This window comes from Brienomyrus brachyistius, chromosome 5, assembly GCF_023856365.1.
Source record: "Brienomyrus brachyistius isolate T26 chromosome 5, BBRACH_0.4, whole genome shotgun sequence".
In the NCBI taxonomy this organism is placed as follows: domain Eukaryota; kingdom Metazoa; phylum Chordata; class Actinopteri; order Osteoglossiformes; family Mormyridae; genus Brienomyrus; species Brienomyrus brachyistius.
The window spans coordinates 12,586,925-12,604,629 of NC_064537.1; the positions used below are offsets into that span (position 1 = coordinate 12,586,925).

General features: G+C 46.9%; 2 protein-coding genes across 2 annotated transcripts in view; both read left to right on the plus strand.

Annotated features, from left to right (window-relative positions):
* LOC125742912 (cytoplasmic phosphatidylinositol transfer protein 1-like) overlaps positions 1 to 10,229 on the plus strand; it is a 72,924-nt gene extending 62,695 nt beyond the window's left edge. Inside the window, exons 7-9 of the mRNA XM_049015358.1 lie at positions 2,304 to 2,459; positions 2,645 to 2,708; positions 5,823 to 10,229. Of these exons, the coding sequence (XP_048871315.1) occupies positions 2,304 to 2,459; positions 2,645 to 2,708; positions 5,823 to 6,136 (534 nt within the window). The 3' untranslated portion in view covers positions 6,137 to 10,229. The remainder of the gene's footprint in view (positions 1 to 2,303; positions 2,460 to 2,644; positions 2,709 to 5,822) is intronic.
* A 348-nt stretch (positions 10,230 to 10,577) lies between these two features.
* Positions 10,578 to 17,705, plus strand: part of nol11 (nucleolar protein 11) — an 8,202-nt gene continuing 1,074 nt past the window's right edge. The window contains exons 1-16 of the mRNA XM_049015078.1: positions 10,578 to 10,769; positions 11,059 to 11,172; positions 11,490 to 11,543; positions 11,806 to 11,954; positions 12,177 to 12,234; positions 12,948 to 13,089; positions 13,351 to 13,548; positions 13,808 to 13,884; positions 13,986 to 14,109; positions 14,192 to 14,277; positions 14,405 to 14,464; positions 14,563 to 14,747; positions 15,444 to 15,569; positions 17,034 to 17,267; positions 17,416 to 17,494; positions 17,585 to 17,677. Coding sequence (XP_048871035.1) covers positions 10,623 to 10,769; positions 11,059 to 11,172; positions 11,490 to 11,543; positions 11,806 to 11,954; positions 12,177 to 12,234; positions 12,948 to 13,089; positions 13,351 to 13,548; positions 13,808 to 13,884; positions 13,986 to 14,109; positions 14,192 to 14,277; positions 14,405 to 14,464; positions 14,563 to 14,747; positions 15,444 to 15,569; positions 17,034 to 17,267; positions 17,416 to 17,494; positions 17,585 to 17,677 — 1,926 coding nt within the window. The 5' untranslated portion in view covers positions 10,578 to 10,622. The remainder of the gene's footprint in view (positions 10,770 to 11,058; positions 11,173 to 11,489; positions 11,544 to 11,805; positions 11,955 to 12,176; positions 12,235 to 12,947; positions 13,090 to 13,350; positions 13,549 to 13,807; positions 13,885 to 13,985; positions 14,110 to 14,191; positions 14,278 to 14,404; positions 14,465 to 14,562; positions 14,748 to 15,443; positions 15,570 to 17,033; positions 17,268 to 17,415; positions 17,495 to 17,584; positions 17,678 to 17,705) is intronic.

A 17,705-nucleotide genomic window follows, 5' to 3' on the forward strand; every position in this document is an offset into this window, starting at 1 on the left:
GTCGTAATCCTGAGGGTCACAACCTGGTTGACCATGCTGATGACCAGTCTAAGAACAATGTCAGCTTATACCCCCTAGGACAGGGTTTCCCAGTTTCCCCAGACCCCCCAGATGATCCACATTTTTGCTTCCTCCCAGCAGCAGAAACATGGATTGGGGGCGGGGGGGGGGTGCCCGAGGACCAAGTCGGGAAACACCATGCTAGAATAGTTCTGGGCATTGCTCAGGTGCCCACTGGTGATCTGGTTACTCTGCCAGTCATGGGATTTGAACCCTTCACCAGCATTTCAGACCAGTTTCCCGCCCTCTCAGTTTTCAGTGTCACACATCAATGAAAGTCGAAAGCCATAATCGTGCCGTTTATGTATTTCACCATGTTACTCTCTCTGCTGCGTCCATTTCCCTAGATGAATAACAGTTTCTGGTCTCAGTGCTGAATATTGCATGGAAACGGTAATAGTATGAACGAATGGAGAGCAGCCCCTCCCCCCCCCGTTTTCCATCTCCCTGGTTCCTCAAATCGGGGCGGGGGGAGGGGGCTGTGTCTGAGATTGGGTCTCTGGTCACTCTGCTCGTCCCATGCAATGACAACAGTGTCCCCAATTGCATATGACAGCTTAACCAAGGGACCCCCGAGGAGGGGGGAGCACCCAGTATTATCCAGTTGCATTATCCCCACACTGGACTGTATCTGTTTTCCAGCTCTGGTTGGCCTGGGCCCCATTTCTCGCACAGTGGGAGAATCATTCTTTATGACAGCACCTCTCTGGTGCAAAGCTCATATTCAAACTCTACTGTTTGATCCACTAACTACAGGAAATGTGTGGCTCTGAGCTGGGGGTCTGGGGGAGGATGAAAGCCCCCACCCCTACCCCCAGCAGGCAAGGTAGCCATATCAGCAATGGACCCCTGAGCAAAGCCTTTAACCCTCATTTTTCTAGGGGATGTTGGCTGACTCTGTTCTCAGACCAGCCATCTGCCATGCGGGGCATTTTCATAGTGGGCACAAGGGGCTGTGGGCTGCAAAATTTGTGGTCGGAGGGCCTCCTCGCCCCAATAGGCGAATTTTACAATAGGTACGTCTGTGTGGTCCAATCTCAGTCCTGCCCTGCTCACCTGCACGCGGCTTTGGACAAAAGCGACAGCTGATTAAGTGTCACCGCGGTTTGTCGACCCTTGCAGTTATTTCCATATCAGCACTAACCTTTTGCTTCGTGTTTAACCCGTGTTGCTCCGATGCCAGTTAGCGTGCTCGGAATGGCGAGGTTCCCCGGCCACGCTCTTAGTGCCCGTGTTGCAGTGATGCCAGTTAGCGTGCTCAGAATGGCGAGGTTCCCCGGCCGCCCTCTTTGTGCCCGTGTTGCAGTGATGCCAGTTAGCGTGCTCGGAATGATGAGGTTCCCCGGCCGCGCTCTTAGTGCCCGTGTTGCAGTGATGCCAGTTAGCGTGCTCGGAATGATGAGGTTCCCCGGCCGCGCTCTTAGTGCCTGAGTTGTCGTGATGCCAGTTAGCGTGCTCGGAATGGTGAGGTTCCCCGGCCACACTCTTCGTGCCCGTGTTGCTCTGACGCCAGTTAGCGTGCTCAGAATGGCAAGGTTCCCCGGCCGCGCTGTTAGTGCCCGTGTTGCAGTGATGCCAGTTAGCGTGCTCAGAATGATGAGGTTCCCCGGCCGCACTCTTAGTGCCCGTGTTGCTCTGACGCCAGTTAGCGTGCTCAGAATGGCGAGGTTCCCCGGCCGCCCTCTTAGTGCCCGTGTTGCAGTGATGCCAGTTAGCGTGCTCGGAATGATGAGGTTCCCCGGCCACACTCTTCGTGCCCGTGTTGCTCTGACGCCAGTTAGCGTGCTCAGAATGGCGAGGTTCCCCGGCCGCGCTGTTAGTGCCCGTGTTGCAGTGATGCCAGTTAGCGTGCTCGGAATGATGAGGTTCCCCGGCCGCGCTCTTAGTGCCCGTGTTGCAGTGATGCCAGTTAGCGTGCTCGGAATGATGAGGTTCCCCGGCCGCGCTCTTAGTGCCCGTGTTGCAGTGATGCCGGTTAGCGTGCTCGGAATGATGAGGTTCCCCGGCCGCGCTCTTAGTGCCCGTGTTGCAGTGATGCCAGTTAGCGTGCTCGGAATGATGAGGTTCCCCGGCCGCGCTCTTAGTGCCCGTGTTGCAGTGATGCCAGTTAGCGTGCTCGGAATGATGAGGTTCCCCGGCCGCGCTCTTAGTGCCCGTGTTGCAGTGATGCCAGTTAGCGTGCTCGGAATGATGAGGTTCCCCGGCCGCGCTCTTAGTGCCCGTGTTGCCGTGGTTCCCCGCAGGATCCGCGCCACTTCAGGTCAGAGAAGACGTCACGGGGGCTGCTGCAGGAGGGCTGGCGGGACACACAGCAGCCCATCATGTGCTCCTACAAGCTGGTGACAGTCAAGTTCGAGGTGTGGGGGCTGCAGACTCGCGTGGAGCAGTTCGTGCACAAGGTGAGCGGCACGGCGGCGTCCGGCTGGGGGGGTCCGGGCCGAGACGTAGCTCTCCTGCCCCTCTCCAAAGGCAGGGACCCTTCTCGTATTTCTGTGTTTCTTCTTTATTGGCATGAAGCAGCAAGCACCCCCCAGCAATGATGGGCGCTAAAGCATTTTCGTGTGTTGTCTTACCCCCCCCCCAGGTTGTGCGGGACGTCCTACTCTTGGGACACAGGCAGGCCTTTGCCTGGGTGGACGAGTGGATCGGTAGGTCCTGCGTTCACCTTCACGCACGCAACCCCCTCCCCCCCCCCCCCCCCCCCCGTTTTTTCCTGCTGTCACAAATGATGATGTAACACAGCTAATCTCTGTGTATGTGCAATATAATGCCATCTGTCTGAAAGGGCCTAATGTTAGTATTCGTCTCTCACATCAAAGCCGGTTATCAAGTGACCCGATTAACAAAGCCTTTTGTTTTATTATGAGGTGGAAAGGATTTATACAGGCAGACAGTATACGAATGGATCATATTACAGCGGCTCTTGTCATTATTCGGTATTCCACAGTTTTTTATAATAATCGTTTCACTGAGTCTCAGGTGAATGACACGATTTGGACATGGAACACAGAGAGGCATTGTGGGTAATTCATTTAAACCACCTGATGTGAAGAGCGGCTCCTCCAGGGTGGAATCGACAGGCGGGACATCAGGTCCGATTTCTGTCTCTCATGGACGCTGTTTAACCTCAGCGCCAGCAATGCGTTTGATCGGCACCGGGGTTGGGAAGCAGACAGCCGTCGATACCGGCCTGCGATTGGAGCAGATAGGAGCTAAGATCAGATCAGAAGCCAAGTGTGGACAACATCTCCAGGTCAGAAAACTAGCCTGGAGAGAGATGGGCCGTGATTACGGCATATCCAGTCACGCTGGAGTCCATTTCCTTCGCGGCTGGTGGGAATGTGACTTATTGGTAATGAACAGTGGGGCGTCTTGCTCCATTCAGACGCCACGACGGCCAAAGCACCCTGCCCCCCCCCCCCCCCTCAGATATTGATTTTTGCCCTTTTCTTCTCTCCCTGAACCAAACCATGAAAACCGTAATTACAGAAGCATATAAAACGGGCCCGTGTCTGAGTGCAGCTCCGTGGGGTGGGGGGGGGGGAGTGCCTTTCATCCTCCCCTGGTCTACCAGCTCAGAGCCCACGGCACTGGGGCAGAGACCTCGCTCCCCAAACCTGCCGTTTTTTAACACCTGTCAGTGTCGTGCTTTTACCGGTGCAGAAACTCGGAACACGTTCCGCATTTATCATAAACCCCAATGCGGTCACTGCATTTTGTTTGTCTACAGAACCTTTTTATAGTGCCGTGTAAATAGTGCGGCGTCCTAAATGAGTCATGAATGTCGCATTTGCTGTCAGTGGAAATGCGACGGGCCGCTTTGCATTCTTACGGGGATCCGCGGGCACGACGCAGTAACTGGAGAGTGTGTGCGGGGGTGGTGGCAGCGTGTGCATGCCACACTGGAGTCCCTTTGCCAAGCTGTCTCTTTATCGGCTCTCTTTCACTGCGCTGATCCATTTTGCCGCTGCAGTGCAGGTTCCCTCTTAACGCAGCTGGCTGTGGGAGTCACTGACGAGGCCCCCTAACGGACGTCTAACTCGCTATGTAGCACAAGCTGCCTGAAGGCCTCTGACCTCCTGTGCGTCCCCCACCGTCTCCGCCAGCTTTCCCATCTTCCCCCTTCCGCATCATAGCATGGTGTTCCTGGTCGCAGGGACCCCCCTACCAGTCCCCTGTTTCTCCCAGCTGTCACTGAGACCCTGTCGGTCGCTGTCACATCCTCATGGCCGACTGCCGCTCGCTCGTCCACCTCCTGACCCCTGTTGCCTTTTTTTCTTTTTCATACAAATGAGAAATTAATATCTAGCACTGATCATCAGTAAGGAAAAAGCATGCTTGGTTTGCAATAGGAAGCTGTGGGCAGTAAAATCAGAAACAGCATTCGAGTGTCCAGAACTACAGAGTAGGAAATCTAATGGGCAGCCTTTGTAAGAATTAACTTGAAAACAAATAGCGATTGTTGAACAGAGTCTGTTGATGTGTCTATACACTGCACTCACATTCCAGCCAATTTTTTCCACTAACCCCTCTGAGCTTTGCTTGGTGATGCTTAAAGGTAAGTACGTAAGAAAGAAATGGACACAAAGCAAAATGCAAAGCCTTGCCTTGATTCTTCTGGCTAATCTGGAAAGCTTCTCATCCTCAAATGAAGTCAGAGGATCTTTGAAAATTCTGCATTTTTGAAGATCCAGTCCTCTTGGAAATGTGCCCATCTCTGACATGTTTCCCAGCTTCCCCTGGATGTTCCCCTGGATCATTCGCTTTCCTGCATCTACCGTTCCTCTTCCTGAAGCGCATTTTCTTCCTCGCCTTCTTTCCTGCCCTCGCCTGACTAGCTCCCAGCAGCACAAGCCCAATTGCATTGTGGGAAATTAGCTCTGCCCCATCTGCTTCCCCCAGCTTCGCAACCTCTGGCACCTTTTGACTATCAGCCAAGGCCCTACTCTCCTCCAGTTTCCCCTCCCCCTCTACCTAGGTCTGGAGTGTCCTAACAGGAGGTGCCAACTTCTTGAATTTTTGCAGATATGACTTTGGATGACGTGCGGGAATACGAGAAACAAATGCATGAAAAAACCAACATTAAGGTTTGCCATGTCCAGCAAGAACATTCCACAAATTCACCTTCACTGGATGAAATAGAGATCCATGCCAAAGCAAGTGTATGTGTTTCATTTTGTTTGTACATTTATGATCCACCACAGTGTTTCCCAACCCGGTCCACAGCGATCCCCAGACAGTCCAGGTTTTTGCTCCCTCCCATATCGACTGTCTGACAGGGAGCTGGGAGGAAGCAAAAATATGTCTTGGGGTCCCCAAGGACCGGGTTGGGAAACGCTCATCTACCATGCCTTGCCTTCCTTCTGTCTTTTTCATACTTTAAATTGCCACTCAAATGGTCACCAGCTTCTTTCTTTGTAGAAAATACTTTCAGTACTAAACTTCCAGTTTGGTAAACAACCACTATAGAACCATGCAAATGAATGTTAGGAGTCACAGGCTAATCATGCTGATTTCTTATCAATGAAAGAACATTATTTCAAACACATGTAGATGTGCATGTTGTTGGCTAGTCTGGCTATTTTTCACTTTGCTGAAGTGCTTATTTACCTGAAGTTTATGATAAACTATGCGTTACATCAGACGAAACAGCACATACTGCATGCACACGCTATGTGACACATGCTATGTGCAGAATTTGAGGAAATGACACGAAATCTAACCCTACTGCTTCTGGCCTTTTGTCTCCTTCTCCCCGAAAGACATGACAATGGATGAGGTGAGAGAATTCGAACGTGCCACTCAAGAAGCGACCAATAAGAAGATCGGGATCTTCCCCCCGTCCATCTCCATCAGCGAGACCCCCCTGGCATCTTACGCCCGCAGCGGCCCCTCCAGTGCCCCCTCCACCCCCCTCACCACTGAGGCGCCCGAGTTCCTATCCGTGCCCAAGGACCGGCCCCGGAAGAAATCAGCCCCCGAGACACTCACACTGCCCGACCCCGCCCTCAACGAGCTGAACCTCCCTCTGCCCTCTTCCTCTGCCTGTCATTCCAGTCCCCAGCCACCACAGTGACCACCCCCTCCCCCCAGAAAGACACAATCACACCAACCCCCTCTGCCCCCCTCACATATACCTCCATGTGTGGTGCTCTCTGCAAGTCCACTTACCTGCCACACTCCATTAATCTTCAGACCCTTAGCCCATACTTCAGTGATTCATCTCCAAACTCTTTGGCTACATTACGGTGATTAATGGCTGAACTCGCAAGCCATACTTTGATTATTTATTTCCTGGCCTGTTGTCGGCACCTGAATTAGTTATCTCCAAACACACTGCCGATGTATAATGAGTTTATTTCAAAACTCATTGACCAGGGCCCAGATTCCCCACGTTCAATCTCATGGGGCAAGTCCCAAATGCCAGCCTGTCCGAGGTGTGCCAGCGTTCTGTACCAGCCGTATTCTCAAACACAACAGGACCAGAATGCAATCGCTGTTGATCTTTCATGGTTTGTTTTGTAATTGTCCAGCAATGCTTCGTGAAATCACAAGCGCATGTACATACTCACCGCTGTCGTATTGCTGACTATCATGACTAATTACTATCTTATATAATAACATATATACCATATGAGTCAAAAATAGGTTTTCTATATTATTTTATGTCATATTTGTCTGTAAATATTTGAAAACGAAACAAAAAAAACACATCATATAGTCAATGAAACATGAGGATGAAAGTGGTGGGTCAGTATCTGCCTAAACTATGAAGGACTTTCCTGCTCAATCAGCTGTAACCCTGATGGCATGCTGGAGTAAGGTAGGTTGCTTTAGACTGCTTTAGACCGGCAATGCAGACCCAGACCGTGATCCAGCCTTCTCCAAGCATTACAGTGGGAACCACTCACACATAACGCATCACTTACGACTTACAGCGTCTTACAAATACACAGCAATTAGAAATGAATACCACCTTCAACTATTGTTAATAGGCAACTGCATGCAGTTCAATTCACTGATAATTATGGTTTCCATTAGGTGTAATAGAATTTAATGTTACTTATCTAGCGTTACATTTATCTCCTTCTAACGAGTAAGTACATTAGATAAGTTCATTAATTAATAGAACTAATGGATAAGTAGTGATAAGTCCTCAAATTGTTTTTACTTGAACGAACCTTCTTATTGGTCCATTAGAATCGTTATTACCAGTATCTAGCGGGTAGATAATGATTATGTACATTATAAAATAATGCTTAACTAAAGTTTGGTTAATATGTCAAGTGAGAGTTGGTTCATGGTTAATTCAGAGCATAACAGTATATTATTTGTGACTCATAAAGTCGTATTTAGCCCTCCTAATTGCTGGACAAATACATACCAAATTGTGTATATATCTCTATCATTCTGTCTTTGAGCAAGACTCCCACCCAAATGTAAAGATGTGAAAATTACAGCCAGGTACAATCTCAGTGTCTCAGGTCTCCGCGGTTCTGCTACCTACCCAGTGCTGTTAATATACAAGCCATCATGCCCAGTTGCTGCTCAAAAGAGGGTTATTGCAGTTGTACTTTTATATGTGTACAGAAATATAAATACCTGCTTTCATCAACAAAGCTCAGAATGGTTATGCAGGCAGTGCAGAACACAGAGCTGAACTCAAATGGCCTGCAGACCACATTAATAATCGCTAAATTCTTTGAACTACTGAAGAAGGGTCACTTTGAACCTTAATGTTTTTCCTCTTCGCTCATCTCTGGAGCTGCAACGGCAAACAGAGTTCAGGTCTATTACATGTGAACCGCGGTGTACAGCAGTTCTCTTTTGCGTCGAGGTTCAGTGTCTCTAGAATTCAGAATGAACTTGACTGTTCTTCCATTGTCTCCATCAGATACATTGGACTTTCTGAAACATTGCGACTGTTCAAGGCTTTTTATTTGTATCGTCTCGATCAGAACAAAAGCTGAAACACAACTGGGTGGAAAAAGGGGCAAAATAAATAGAGGGATTTACTAATCATAACTCAAAGTACCATACATCGATAGGTAGGCTAATTTATCCTTACTTGAGACTTCCATTACAAAGAAGATTCCTGTATAAAGTACATTTTTATTCCTTGCTGTCCTCGGAATGCCTGTTAGTCACGCTTCCTGGTGTAAGAGCATTTTGGCTAATAATGATGTTTAATAAAGACATTTAATTCACATTGAGTTGCTCAGTTTATACCAATTTTTTTTTCATTTTGAGAATTGTTGGGTACTGTTACGGGGGAGAACCGATAGATGCAAGTATTCATGGAGTGACGTCTGGATATAAACTTTTGAGTCTATGGTGGTTTTTTCTGCCGCATGAAATCTTTGCGCATATATTTATAGATATATATATAGATATATATATGTATAATGTGTACATGTATCGAATATGGAGGGTTTGTTGGTGTTACTGTGGAAACTGTGGAAAACATGAATGCCAGTATAAGAGGCCGTATGCTCTGGTAATGCAGAGTTTCTTCAGAAACCAAGCATGCTCTGACGAGACCGTGCCTCCGCATGCGGATCTGTTCTCTGACCTCTATACCAAACCTGTACGATACCTGTGTAGCCTCGAAAAGTCCTGTCCTTTTTTACATCGGGCTGCATGTTGCTTCTCAGAAAGTGGAAGGTGGTAGTAACCCTTCCCTGTCTCACGACCACGTGTCAAAGTGTATTGAGCTGCACGGAGTATGAACAGATCTGCACGGAACTGCACACTTGGTGCAGTAAAAATGCTTCGTCACGCACCGATCTGCTTGTTAATAGCATATTACACCTTGAGCCCATGTATGTTTACTTTAAGCATAAAGATTATAATAGAGGCGTTAGGTGGATCTATGAACAGAATTTTTTTATCCAGGGAGAAATTTCATTTGGAACATACCAAATATTTATCAAATGTCACCCCCTTGAGAGAAGTCTGCTTGATATACATTTGGTATGTCAAATAATTGCTATCACTTGTGTATTTCAGAGATGTTGTGCCTATACGGGTATGCGCCATAATGTCTCATAAGGTAAAATACATTACTGATGCGTTTTATAGGACGATCCACAGGTCTAAGAAATTAACCTGGTTACAGTTTAATCTTGTAAAGTTAGTCTTACATGGATATTAGGCTAAAATATCAATTGTGCACATACCACAAGGCTATCATTGTGTATAGATTCAAATATATTTTGAAATGTCTCATGGAAACTGTACTTAGATGTGAAACAAAGGCTTTTAAGTTCTTATTGTGGCATCTAAATATAAAGTTTATTTGTGAATTTGTGTGTCATTACAGAGCTGCCTTTTTATGTCTGATATTACCATGTTAATTTCTCACACGGTGAATAAGCACAGTTTATTCTTTTTAATTGTTGTTATCGTATAAGTTTAAGAATTTATTGTTAGAGGTGTTAAGTGTCCCCATGTTGTCTTTTAGAAGAAGCATAAGGGTAGTTTTCAAGAACTGTTCCCAAAAAATGTACCAAATTTTAAAGAGAATTTTCAGGATGCTAGATTGTTCCTATAAATTTGCATAATGCATAACTCATTTTACATATTTTAACATATATCTACCAATAAATGAGGAACAGATTGTCCACAAAACTGTTTCACTTTTCCAGTATATATGTACAGATTTTTTTTCTTTGCTTTTATGAGTTCAGAAATGTATTTGAAAGTGTTTTCTGTTGACAGTGTTTTTTTAACATGACACCTGTCTTTAATGTAAACTTTATATAGATTTTATGATCAAAATAACATGTACGCTTAGCAATTGATTTTAATTTACTGTTACAGTATTTTCTTATTATTATTTTTGTCAGTGAATTTGACAAACTTGCAAGCAAACAAGATCAACCTGATATTAATTTCACTTTGTATGGTATTCACTGTGGTTTTGTTTTGTTATCATTTTAACTATATTAATATAGGCAAATGACCATGTTCTGAGTGTTAGCCGGACTGCTGTGGATTTCGAAGTATTGAGCGCCATGATCATTCGGCTGCTATAAGCCGCTCTAAGTTCTTTCATTTTGTCTGTGTGTTTTTTTATTATTGGGGTCGCACTTTCATTTTACTTAGTTCTTGTATAACTGCGGCATATTTTCTTAAATATTGTACTTAATAAAGTTTAGTTGCAATTACACGATCTACTGTCTTATTTATTCACACATTTTATTGCTTCTCGTTCTCTTATATGGGTAAATTTATGTTTTATGTTTTTTAACATTTGTAGTCGCAGTGTTTATATCCATATGTCGAAAAAAACTAGCTTAGAAGGTGCATCCCCAGACTCCATTTAACATAAATGATGCATTGACTCGCTCCAGCGTATTAGTAACCGCGGTCATAACGAAATGCTCAAAAAAGCAAATTCTCTCAGCTCTACGGTGAAGTTGGAGTACGTCCTCCAGGCCGCTGAGTGGCAGCATCTCGTAATCTATACCGCTATGTATTCTCGTTTTTCCGATAGAAGGGTCTATGGTTTCAGTGCGTAGCTTTCGCGGTTGCGCAGTTTTGCATTTTCGTCTTTTGCAATGGCTGCGCTGTGTGATGGCTTCACGTTGTGCGGACTCGCATCGGGACCAAGCAGTGCTGAAGCGAGAATCCTGGGCATTGAACAGGGCAGGGAAGCCGATCATGTTATCGTTACCGATGCCAGGAAATCCATAACTGTGTATAAGGTAATACTAATGAAGGAAGACGGGAGCATCTGCCTTCACGGAGCCTATGCACATCATAACTGAGATGCCAGTTCTCCAAAACATGCTCTCACGGCACACGTACCCATCGCACAAAAAAAAAAAAAACAATTGTAATTGTGTTTTATCTGAACTCCGATTAAAAGTAAACTAGTCGCTGACAGATTCTTAAATAATTACTAGATAGTCGTGTCACTGTCAATCTCGCGTTTCACCATATTAAACAGCTATGTAAAAATCATTAATTTGATAACGCGCCTTCTTACACCAGGTCTCAGACCAAAAGCCGCTGGGAAGCTGGACGGTTAAACAGGGGCAAACAATCACCAGCCCCGCAGTGTACAACACACAGACCGGAGAATATGTGGTGGTCACTGACAACAAGGTAAGAACTTCAGGGTGGCACCATTGCCAGAGAAACCCGTCTTTAGTGTGTGACTGTGTGTGCCCTCTGGACTGGCATGCTATCCAGAAGTCCTATGATCTGTAGAACTGTGCTGTTCCAGACTCAGCATGACCCAGTATTAAGTAAACAACTGGAAAGCAGATTGGTGAATGGTTGTGAGTGGGTTGTTTTACACTGCCACCGATGTTTAATGACTTTCTGTAACTAGTAGTCTAGCTGCTACTTCTGATGTTTGTATTAAAATGACAAAATGACTTTGTGCTGAAAATGTGTGTGTTTTGTGTTTTTCTTTTCAGGTCATAAGAGTTTGGAAAGATGAGGACTGTTTTGACAAAGCCTTTAAAGCAACTGTAAGTGTATCTCAGTTTACAGTTATAAATGTGTACCTCTGTTACCTCCAGAAAATGCATACATTTAATTTGAGAGCTGTTTTTCAGCCATAATTCAATGCATTATAAATTTCAGTAATAAGTGGGGAAAAATATAGTAAATATTCTAGTTTATCCATCTTTTCAGTATTTGTTGTAATTGTGCTTTTTATGATCCATAAAGCTTATTGGCTACCGTTTCAGCTCTGCTTCTTGGTGCTTTACTGCATTCTGGCCCACGCAGGTGTCTGCTGATGTTGCGAGGGTCCATGCCCTCCCTGACAGCGAGCCGGTGGTGCTGTTTGCTAGGGGGGCCGTCCGGATACTTGATACCCTTCTGGCTGTTCCCCAGCAGTCCATTGAGGAGCTGCTCCCAGAGGGGGAGATCATCCGGTATCTATCACTCACAGGCCATGAAAACAGTATTTCCAGTGCTATGATCTGTCTCGTCAGCTGCCAAAAGTGCTCAGTAGCTACTTTGCTTTGCTCAGATTTAGTCTATACTTCTCTCTTCACCTGAGTTTGTAATCAGTCTTTACGGATTTTTTTTCTCTAAATAAGCTGAGTGGTATATTTTTTACTGGCTTAAACTAAATACTTTGTCTTGTCATGCAGGTGGAGCGAGAGCCTTGTCAAGGGGAAGCAGAAGGTTGTTATTTTTACAACAGAACAGGTAAACGGGGTTGATGCCTCTCTTTTACGAGGCGAAGTTCGCAAAATCTGTGCTCCTCTTTCTTTACAAATATGCTACTTTGTACCACATGTCTTGCACCAGAATTTCCCCTTGCTATCAATAAAGCTAATCAGAATCAGTTTTATTGGCCAAGTAAGGCCACATTTAAAAGGAATTTGACTAGGTGTTTGATCTATGAACCGCGCAAACAAAGCAATGAACTCAAGCTAAATAAAGGTCAGCTTACTCTTACCAATCTATGCAAAAAGTACAGCATTTAAATCTCGTGTGTGTGTGTGTGTGTGTGTATATATATAATATATATGAATGAAAAGAGTAATTTTGTCGCAACTTAAAGCACCGCAGTTCTGCACTGAGCTACAATTGCAGCACTTTTTATTTGGCTTTTTCTTTGATTATTTTTTATTTTCATTATATTGGGAAGCTTCTAGTCCTGGAAGCTTCTAGTCCAACTCCGATCCTGGAGAGCTACCATCCAGTAGGTTTTCTATCCTACCTGGCTTCTGATGAGCCACACCTGTGCTCAGGTAAATACCAGGAACAGGTCTGGGTCAGCGGAAGCCAAGTGGGACAGAAAACCTACTGGATAGTAGCTCTCCAGAACCGGAGTTGGAGACCCCTGTCCTAGTAGGATGAGTGGTGCAATGGGACTGCTTCCCTAACCGTTGCATGTAATTCATGTACCCTGACAGAAGGGGGAGCACTTTGTGTACCTGCACCGATTCAACCCGAACTCTTTGCTGAAGTACAAGCTGGAGATGGAAGACGCAGGCGGCCGCTTGCTGAGTGTGTCTGCTGCTGTCCAAAATAAAAACATACGCTTCCTGTACTTGTGTAAGTGGGCGGTGTGTGTGCTTTCCAGCTCTTAATGGTGGTTTATTAGGTCCACCTGAAGCAGTGTCAGGCCACAGTCTTGGCATGCTATAAGGCTTAATCTTGTCTTATTTCATGTAATTCATTTAATTTTAAAGATATTAAACACATATATTATTTATTATTGCATATAAAATGTAACTGTGGCCAGATCCGGTCACGCCTGCTTTGTATATTCATATGTGGCCATGTTGTTTGCCTGTGTGATTGTTCCCCGCACAGCTTCGAGAGGCTGTCTGTACCAAAGCGAGGTGCCGGTGTCTGGGGGTGCTGCGGAGGGGGTGCAGACCCTGCCCAGGACCCTGCTGCTGAATCTGCCCGCTGGCGATGGGCACCTGTCTGTGGCAGCTGTGCTCTCATTGGACGAGGCCAGCGTGGCTGTGGTGGGAGTCCCGCACCCTTGTGAGGGCCCCCAGAAAGGTGTGTCGGAACGTGCTTCCTTCAACCAGGCTGTGAAGGTTTCAGGACAACAAATGACTAAAAACACTGCATGTTGTGTATCTGCGTTTTTCTGACTTGATCGTTTCAAAGGTGTCGTATTATTGCAGGATATCATTTCTTGCTTTGTCCTCGAGAGTCGCCGTAGGGTTTTAAGTCTTTTGTGGCGTTTTAATCACCTTCCGTGTGTCCCAAACTGAATGAAGAACTGCAGTTAACAGCCTTCCCTTCCTTGCAACAGAGTTCCTGTGCATTTGGAACACGCACTTTCAGACACTGCAGGCATGCAGGGAGCTGCCGGGACAGTCTTACGGGCAGGTCAGCACTCTGTACACTGCGGGACCTGAATATTCCCGGAGTGTTACCATATGCCCTCCCTCTGTCGCTGAACAGTTTTTGCTGGTCGTCCTCTTCCTCAGCTCTGGTGTTTTTCCGGGAAGCTGTACGTTCCTCATGGGAGGCTCCTCACCGCCGTACCCTATGACTGCCAGAGGACCTCTCTGGCAGCTGCGCTGGGGAGGCTGAAGCAGGGCCACGGGGAAGGTGAGACGCTCAACCCGCCGGCTCGACCCGCCCTCCGAAAGGGGTGGAGCCTGGTCCTGACTCCGCCGGTATTTCCGTACAGGCTCGTGTCCGCCCCCTCCTGTCCGGTCATGGAACTCCCTGCTGCACGAAGCTGCAGCCCAGCCGCAGAGAAGCACGAGGAGGAGTGTAAGGCATTGGGGTGGTGGTGCGGTGGGGGGCAGGAGATGTGTACTTTTATTAGTGCCTTTAGTGGCTCAGCCTCGAAGCAGCGCAGCCGCAAAGCTGCTATTCCTGTTTGTTTCTGTCTCTATAGAAACTTCGGAAGAGTCAAGCGGCTGCCATCACAGTTGACCAAGTGCTAGAAGACATTAAGGTATTATGGCACCTCGTCTCCATCCTGCCCCCCCACCCATTGCCCGCTATGGCAGTTAGCATGTAGCGGCTTACCCTGCTCCCCCCCCCCATATTCAGACAGCTCCCGGCAAGGACGTCAAGAGGCAGGTGGAGAGTTTTCTCGGTGGGGCCGCCGGCCCGGACCTGCAGCTGGGCGTGGGCCAGGTGGCCTCTCAGCTGGTGGCCCGCTGTCTGTGTGACCCCTCCTTCTACACCCGCGACTCCCTGGCCCGGCTGGTGCACACGCGCTGCCTCTCTCACAGGTGCGGGGGGGGGGGGGGGGGGTTGTGTAATCGCTCATCAGCTTCTGTCTTCAATATCAAATTCAGTTTCCCGTTAGTGCTAGAAGACAGGAAGGCAGACGTTTGTTAGGCCGGTCTTTGGGGTTCAGGGAAATGTGTGACGCTGATATTCATCTTCATGTGGCTGGGCTTCACCTTCATTTTGTTTACTGGGACATGATCCCCGGCGATGCTGGACCTGGGCCGCACTCACCCTTACTCTGCAGTGTTCCTGTGTCTCAGAGTCACTCCTCATCTTCCTAGTTATTACCCTTCCATTCTCTACCATCTCTCCAGTCTTATGTTTTAACACACATCTCACGCTTCCTATGACGGATAGAAACTTTAGCGATCTCGAAGGAAATTGCAAACGTTACAGCAGCAAACATAAACATCTAGACGCACAATAAATAGATACGTTACGACAAAAGACAATTTACCAGAAGTGTAATGTGCAGAAACGCCATATGATGAATTGTTTGGTCAGTGTAGTTGAACAGAAGTTGAATCGTTTATATTTACATGGATTTCTATCTTAATATGCCGTAATTTTGGGACGGTTTGCTATGTTCAGGCAGCAAGTGCCCAGAAATAGGAGTTTAATGCCTAAAGTCTTGGAGAAATTGTCCGTTCTTGCTGAAAACCGCCTTTGACGTGTCTGTGGTGATGTCATCGCAGTGTGTGCCCTGGTCTTCTACCACTCGTCCTGGAGAAGAAGGACTACTCTCTCATTCAGCTCTGTCTGCAGCACTTCCCAGACATCCCAGAGGAGATGACCTGTGCCTGCCTTAAGGCCTTTATCGAGTGAGTGCCATCCCTTTCATTTCCCAAGAATTGTGGTCAGTCCTGTGGTGCTGAAATGATACAAACACTGAGTGGGCAGCCAACTAGATCAATATTTTGAGTAGATGGATGGATGGCCTCACTCTTGTACAGCACAAGTTGACTGTGTAGTCAAGGATGCTGCTCAAATGCATGTCCAGGTATTGCTTGGACTGTCCCTTCCTCCGTTACCTCCCACAGGATGGTGACTCTTCTCAGGGGCTCTTTAGCAAGCCAGAATTCCACTGCCAACTCCTTTGTCTTGTTGAAGTTGACCTGAAGATGGGTTTTCATGCACCTCTAGACAAAGATCTCCGCTAGCCTTATATAGTCTGTCGAGTCATCTGAGAACTTCTACAAATGGCATGAACTGGTGCTGGACCACAGTCGTGTGGAGAATTAAAATGAAGGGAGACTGTTGTTTGAGGTGCCCCAGTGTTGCTCACTACCATCTCCATCACGCAGTGCTGGAGCCTCACAAACTGCCAGTTTGTCAGGTAATGCTAAATCTTGGTGGGTCAAAGCATCAAGCTGCATTGTCCTGAACTTCTTCCCCAGTCAGAGAGACTAGATGATGTTGAAGGCACTTCTGTCATTATTCTCACAGAAATTCCATTTAGTGCATGTCCTCGGAACATGTGACACATTAGAAATGGTCATTGTGATAATTTGACTGATTTTCATATGACCAACCAACTCTAACTCTTAAAGTACTTGATCATAAACGACGACGACAAGGCTTAGTTATGAAGGTGATTTCAGTCTGCGTGCCTAAGGGATGTCGGAATCCATAGTCATTCCCAACTGCTGTTTTGGACAGTCACGATGCCACGTATATAATGCCACGTCTTTTTATAGATGAGATGTAAGGAATGTCTCCTGTTAAAATATTTTGATTTTGTGCTAACACGTCATACGCTGACCTGTAGAGATAAAGCCAGCCAAATAGTAATAATCCAGGCCTCCCGCATTGAATTTAAGAAGGGGGAATTGGAAAGGATGAAGAGCTGACAGAATGCTGCGAGATATGGTGAAACCAGATGGGAATCAGTTGATTGGTTCAGAAAACGAATTGGCAGCAGGTGTCTGCTGTGGTGGAGAATGTTGCTCTGGAGGTATCTTACACCCATGCAAGTCAAAGTCAAAGTAAACTTTGTCATCTCTGCTATATACTGTACAGGTACATAGAGAGACGAGAGCAGCGTAAGAAGGAAGGAAGCCGCATATACGGTCCCTTCAGATTGGTCAGGTCCTTAATACACATGGACTAGTGCTTCTGTCTTGACTGGTGGCTATGCCATCACCTCCATATTTGCTTCTCCTAGGCGCACCTAGAGTTATAATGTCTCATTTCCTCTAATTGGGGTTTTGGCAGAGCTTCCTTTTCACCACCTTCGGCCGCATTTTGAGGTGTCTTTGAACCTTTCGCTCCCCCTTGGGTCACAGCGTCTCCGACGGCGACCTGGAGGCAGTGGACATGGAACCAGAGAGCATGTCCCTCATGGAGAATATCAGTGCTGGCTGGAGGAAGGACGGCACCCTGGAGAATGGCTTCAGTCCTGTGCTGCTGGAGGATGACGTCTATGAGGCTCAGATCCCTCCATCCAAGTCGGGAGGCGGAGCAGGATTCCTCAACCTGGACGTCTCTTGCCCAGTTGGGTTAAAAAAGGCTGTATTACTGTATCCTTTACTGATGTAGCAGATATTTCAACTTTCCATCTAGACCCATAAAGATACGGTGCATTAAGTCTGTAATAATGTTATATCAGTAATAAAGAGGACGGGCTCTATGTTCTGCCCGAGCTCTCCTCCTTAACTGGACCTGCAGTAATGAGATCCTACAGACGGCCCACACGGAGAGCTCTCTGCTCCCGCATCTGAAGGACCTCTCGGTGCAGCAGGTCTTGGTGAGTGCCTGCACCTTCACTGCCAGCAGATGTCCAGCTCCGAGTGCGTCACATGTGAACGTTTCTCTCTGCCCTGTTCTCAATCTGCAGCTGTTTCTTCGGTATCTGTGGTTCCTGTATTTGAAGTTTTCCCAAGATGTCAATGTACGTAGGTCTGGCTTGAGATCACCAACTACAGTTCAGGTTCGTGATTTGCTGTCCACTTTTGAGT